The sequence below is a fragment of the Gavialis gangeticus genome, unplaced genomic scaffold (genome assembly GCF_001723915.1).
Source record: "Gavialis gangeticus isolate Ggan-Ray unplaced genomic scaffold, GavGan_comp1, whole genome shotgun sequence".
In the NCBI taxonomy this organism is placed as follows: domain Eukaryota; kingdom Metazoa; phylum Chordata; order Crocodylia; family Gavialidae; genus Gavialis; species Gavialis gangeticus.
In genome coordinates this window covers 51,552,577-51,558,117 of record NW_017729031.1, presented here as the reverse complement: position 1 = coordinate 51,558,117, position 5,541 = coordinate 51,552,577, and the positions used below count along the sequence as shown (strand labels likewise).

Here is a 5,541-nt window from a genome sequence, read left to right as displayed (position 1 = left end):
GGGGGGGGGGGGGGGGCAGAAATTAATTCCATATCCCAGTTGCAAGCACCCATGTCTCTTTCCCTCCCCTCCACCCCGTCACATCCAGCTCCACAGAAATTCCATGCTGGACAAGAAAAGTATTTTGATTGCAGTAAAGTAGCATTTTATTTGTTTGTTTGTTTATTTAACCAGCTCTACACTTGATATGTATCCTTGTACTTTTATCCCCCCCGAAACCAGCTGATTACTTCAGTCAGTGACAAGGATGAGAGCATTCCTGGAAGCCCAAGACCTACTCTTAGTCAAAACTGCAGGTGGGAGTCACCATCACTTCCCTTTATCTCTGTGTGCGCTCATTTACAAAAGGACATTTTAAAAGTTCCTTTGCCCTTCACTGGGACCACATGACCATTTACTCAATCCCTACTAGTGAAGTCATGAAGGCCACCAGCACCCATCCCAAACATAATGTGAACATACGCTTTATACAGCCTGTGTCTCTGAAGTAGCTGCCCACACGTGAATTGTTCATCTAGAAAACCTCTCTTATTACACTAACAGCTGTGAGTAGTACATGGAATTGGGATGGAGAGATTTTTATTGTTGACTCCAAATGTTAGCTTTCCTGAGAGTAGCAATGCCTCCAGTACTGCACTGTGGATGGATGTACATTGAACTAGACAGTGAATGAATGATGGTTATTGAGAAGAGGGAAGGGAATTGGCATATAATTTAAATTAGCTTCCAAGAACTCTATTGCCAGTAAACAGACCAAATACTGAACATGTCACTTTGAGGTTATCATTTGATGATGTTTATTGCATTGCATGGTTTCCCTTATCAGTAAGTGCGCTGTCACAGGAATAGCTTAAAAATAGCTCCCTAATTTTAAATGGTGGAAGTATACATTCTCTCAGCAAACCTATGCACATAGGAATATTCCCTCCCTATGAAGAAGTCAGGTAGCTCCTGGTAAATTCTGTCAGAAATGCATACAAACAGAATTTGGCCAACATTTATACTTTGCTGAGCTTTGAACCAGTTTATAATATTTATCATAGCCATCATCTTACTTCTTTTGGACATGCATGTATTATTTAAGTATTTAAATTGCAATAATGCCCATGAGGTCTTTGCTGAATTAAGAGGGCGCTTAATTTTGGGAGCAAAAATTAATGGCCTTGCTGTTACTTCTTGATTTGTCCTTTTCTTTTGCCTCTATTTTTAAAAAAAAAAGCTTTAGAAAACTTCTCAAATTCCTGTCCTTTTCAAAAGGTTAATGCAACAAAGCAAAAATTCACCACCACAATCCCTGTAGAAAAATTAATCAAAGTTGTTGACAAACAACAAACTATTCTTCTGTAGTGATTTCATGAATTAAAATTGTTACCTATATCAAGACTACCAGTTGTTGATAATCAGGATAATGTACATTTATCCATAATCTTACCCTAGTTTTATTACTCTACTTACTCAATTCCAAGATGAGAGTTTTTAAACCCATTCAAAAAAGGGGAAAACAAAGACTTATGTTATGCTAAATTGTAACTGTGGTTGAGAGAAGACTGACTGACCAGTGAGACCATTCTAGTCCCAACTTGAACACTTTATTAGGATACGCAATTGCGAAGACTTATTTGGATCAATAAGGACAATGCTTATGTAAGCTTTAGTTTCAGGGAAGAAACAGATCCCCTGGTCAGGCTTCTCTGTTCCCTTGGGTACCCGAGTTGGTTTACTGAACTCTGGAGAAGTCCAAATTTATTAGAAGTCCCAAAAGCATAAGTCCAAACTTCCCTCCAGTTTATGCCCCATATTTATAGATGGCTAGTTGTAATGGTCTAATCAATGATCTCCAATTGGTTTTATTTACACTTTTTTGTCTCGCGGAAAATTTTGAAACTGGATTAAACCAAATTTCTTCTGAGCCTGAAAAATGTCAATCAGTGGGGATTTATATCCTTGAGAAAGCAAAAGGAGACTTATGTCCTTTCCATCCCCACTGTGGAATGCTGTTTCACACTGGTTTGTTACTTAGTCTCTACCTTAGTCTATGGTCTGCTAAGGCTGCTTTGTGTTTGTTTGTTTGAATAGCCTACCTAAGCATTCTAAAGAAGTACATCTATTATAGCAAAATAACATTCAATACATTTAGTTATATCAATCACTACTTCTCATTATTTCAAGATGAAGCTACAATATACAGTATTTAGATTATTGGCTGTACAGTTCTTACTTAGTGTTTCCTTTTAGGCCTTGTGGTGTTTGATCGTGTCTAATTAAACACATGAATGGCTTCCTTTGCTGACCAAGCTAGTTTTTACTTCTGTGAAGGTTCACACTACAGTCACACAGACGCAGGCTTTTGAGGCCTTCTACTTAGCCACACTTCTGACTTCCGTAGCTTTGGCTTGGGTCTCTGGTCAAGTCTTTCAAAAATGTACCCATGGCTTATGCTGCACAGGCCTATCTACACTTGTCTGAGAATCAAATATCAAATAAAAATGAAGTATCTGCAGTTAGAAGTGGCAGCAGGAATCCACTTGGCAAGGCATGGGACGTTAAAAGACTAAACACAACAGAGGTGTAAGGTGGTGTGGGATCCACTGTGGTGAAGGACCCTGTAGGAGGTACCCAGGACCCTGGGTGCAGGAACTGGAACAGAGGCACCCAGAAGTGTGGCATGCAGCAGCAAGGAGGGCAAGTGGCTGGGAGATTCAGGCAGCAAAGGAAGCAAGGTATCGGGATAGGCTGCCTACCCCTACTACTGGTGTTTTCCCCACCACTGTGATGGAGGGGACAAATTTAAGGCAACCCACCCAATAATAAAATTCTATACATGAAAAATTATAATAAGTTTTCCATTCATAGAATCTTATTATGGGGGGAGGTCCTTGGATTCAGGTAAGTACTAAAATAAGGGATTTTCTTTGTAAAATATGAAGAAAAGGAATCGAGAGTCCTGGAAATGAAATTTCTCTGTTTATTTACAGGAAAATTACATTTATTGGATTGGTCATGTTTCATATGAAAAATCATTCTACCTCTAAGGCAGCATGTCAATATACTTGACAAATAACCTCCAGATGCCCTTGCATTCAGTCCTTGCTTTAACGTTAGTAACATGCATGATTAATGCATCTTTGGTTTTGTTTTGAGAATAAAATGACCACATGAATTATTTATTAGGGCCCAAATTCTGACCCATCCTTTATGCCCACAAAATGGGAGCGAATGCTAAAGCAAGCTTTAGGAAACTAAACAGAAATAATAAAACACACACTGGAAACATGTAGGCGTTAATAGTCTAGTCTGTGGCACAAGTGGAAAATCACACTACTGGCACAAGTTAATAGTATATTGTGAATTTTTAATCAGTTTCTTTAATGTTTTATTACTATGGCTAACCAAAAAACCTCTGTTTCTGCTAACTTCCACCAACTCTCACCTTTGCTCTTGCTAATGGAATGTATAAATGGACTCTTTAGTTAGCAACAACATGACTGCTTGACTAGAAAGAGTGTTTTGGAGGTGGTAAGACCAATATTTGTTTTCAGGCTCCACTGTGTGTCAGTTTTTCTAACCTCAAACATATGACTTTCTACATCTAGAGCACAATGTCACATCATTACTAAAAGAAGAAACATCTTACAGAGATTCTAATGTTCTTCCTTTATGTTCATTATACATTAAAATGTTTATCACTTATTTCCCTTTAGGAAAAAAGTCTTGTAATATTTTAAGTAGATTTAATTTTCTATGTTCCTTCAATACTAATTAAGCATTAATACACTAAATCCTGTTAGCATATAAATGTAATTCAGAACCTAAAAACAATGGAGTTCTATCTAAAACTCAGTATGTGACTATTCTAGTTTTAAAACATCAGGATTTCCTAGAAGTGAACTCTAGAAGACTGCAGGACAACCTCCCACAGGAAATGGTGGAGTCTTAAATTGCTCAAAATTATTAAATCAGAATTAGAAGTGCTAGTTAATAATGGAGCAGGATTGAGAGCCGTCCTGCACTGGTAATAGGGTTGTACTAGATGACCCAACAAGTTTTTATTTCTGCCTCTCACCTCAAACATCTGTCAAATAGTACTATTCGAAGGCCAGGATATAAAGATACATCTCTCTTTGTTATTTTCTTTTTCCAAATGATTTTGTTCCTAAGAATCAGATGGCAAGCCCTTAATTTTAAATCATGAGAGTCTTTGCTTTTCTTTCTATGCCCAAGTCTCTACATTTTCATCATTTTAATTTATATACATTGTTTCAAAACCTTCTAAAAGGATTCATCAACCTATCAGCACCTGCACACTCTTCAAGTCACTACCTAGGTCAAGGAGATTTTTTTTTCCAAATGTGATGAGAGCCATTAAAATTAAGAGACCCCATCAAAAGAAAGGAGAGCCATGGAAGTGCATACTAAAACATGCAAGAAAAGAACATATCTCCTTACATGCTCTCACAGAACTTCGTAAGAGTACTGGGCTTTTCCTGGTTGCGCCGTTGTCGAAACCAACGCTGAATACTACGTACATCCCAGTCCAGTTGCTTGGAGAGGCCTTCCAGTCTCTTCTCATCTGGATGCTACAGAACAGAAGGTTATTATAAACAAAATTAATCTACAGTTACATCTTCACAACAGATATAATACCGCCATTTGAAACTTAGAAACATCCCAAGTCTAACCTTAAAAGAAACTAACCTATTGTACACAGCTCCTGGGACTAAGAGATATGACAGCTGTCTACCATAGACAACTAGCAATGAGTGTGTATGAAGATATTTTTTCTTTTTTTGGCAAATTAACCATATATTGAAATACATTACTGCAAAAATAAGTACAGGTTCAGAAGGTTGTAATTGTAACTTCTCATACAACTTTGTCAAGCATTCTCTGCTTAAGTGATATGCACTCCTTCAGTAAAAGGGCCTGCAAAACCTAACAGCAGCTTTGCCTCTTCTATCTATGCACATGCCATTACTGTAAGTGTTAATAGGGCAGAGATAATTTGAATGTAAGGGCTACAACTCATTTTCCTAAAGAATAATATTAAAAACAGGTTATTAAAAAAATGTGATGGCTTTAAAAAGGAAGTCACCATGGTAACAGAGAGAAACATTAAGTAAAATTAACTATATGTACTTTTATTCAAGAGCAGCAAACATGGCTTCATAATTACACTGGAGTGGATGTATTCTGCATATTACAGCTACTGTAACCAATTTGACATGGTGGATGAATGCAAGAGCTGCTATAGTTTAGATGGTTTTAAAGTTCCCTTAACATTCCACAAATGAATAAATATGAAATAAAATTCCCTCCAGACTCAAATTTGGTATCTGGGCCCTACAGGGATGGGGACAAAGGAGGAGAAAAAAAAAGAGAGAGGAATAAAAATTAAAATCATTATCTATCTTGATAAATATTTCAATTTTAATTTCTTCTTAGCTAGATTCAACCTTGAACTTATTTTAATCCATTCCACAAGTTTTTTTTTTGTTTTGTTTTTTTTTACAGTGGAGTTAAAAAAAAAAAAAAAAAAAAAAA

The 5,541-nt window shown here is 36.9% G+C and overlaps 1 protein-coding gene across 2 annotated transcripts in view; it reads right to left on the bottom strand.

Annotated features, from left to right (window-relative positions):
- Nucleotides 1–5,541, bottom strand: part of CERS6 (ceramide synthase 6) — a 310,243-nt gene that overhangs the window by 196,910 nt on the left and 107,792 nt on the right. For both annotated transcript variants that reach the window (XM_019522753.1, XM_019522754.1), the window contains exon 3: nt 4,447–4,577. In XM_019522753.1, coding sequence (XP_019378298.1) covers nt 4,447–4,577 — 131 coding nt within the window. The remainder of the gene's footprint in view (nt 1–4,446; nt 4,578–5,541) is intronic.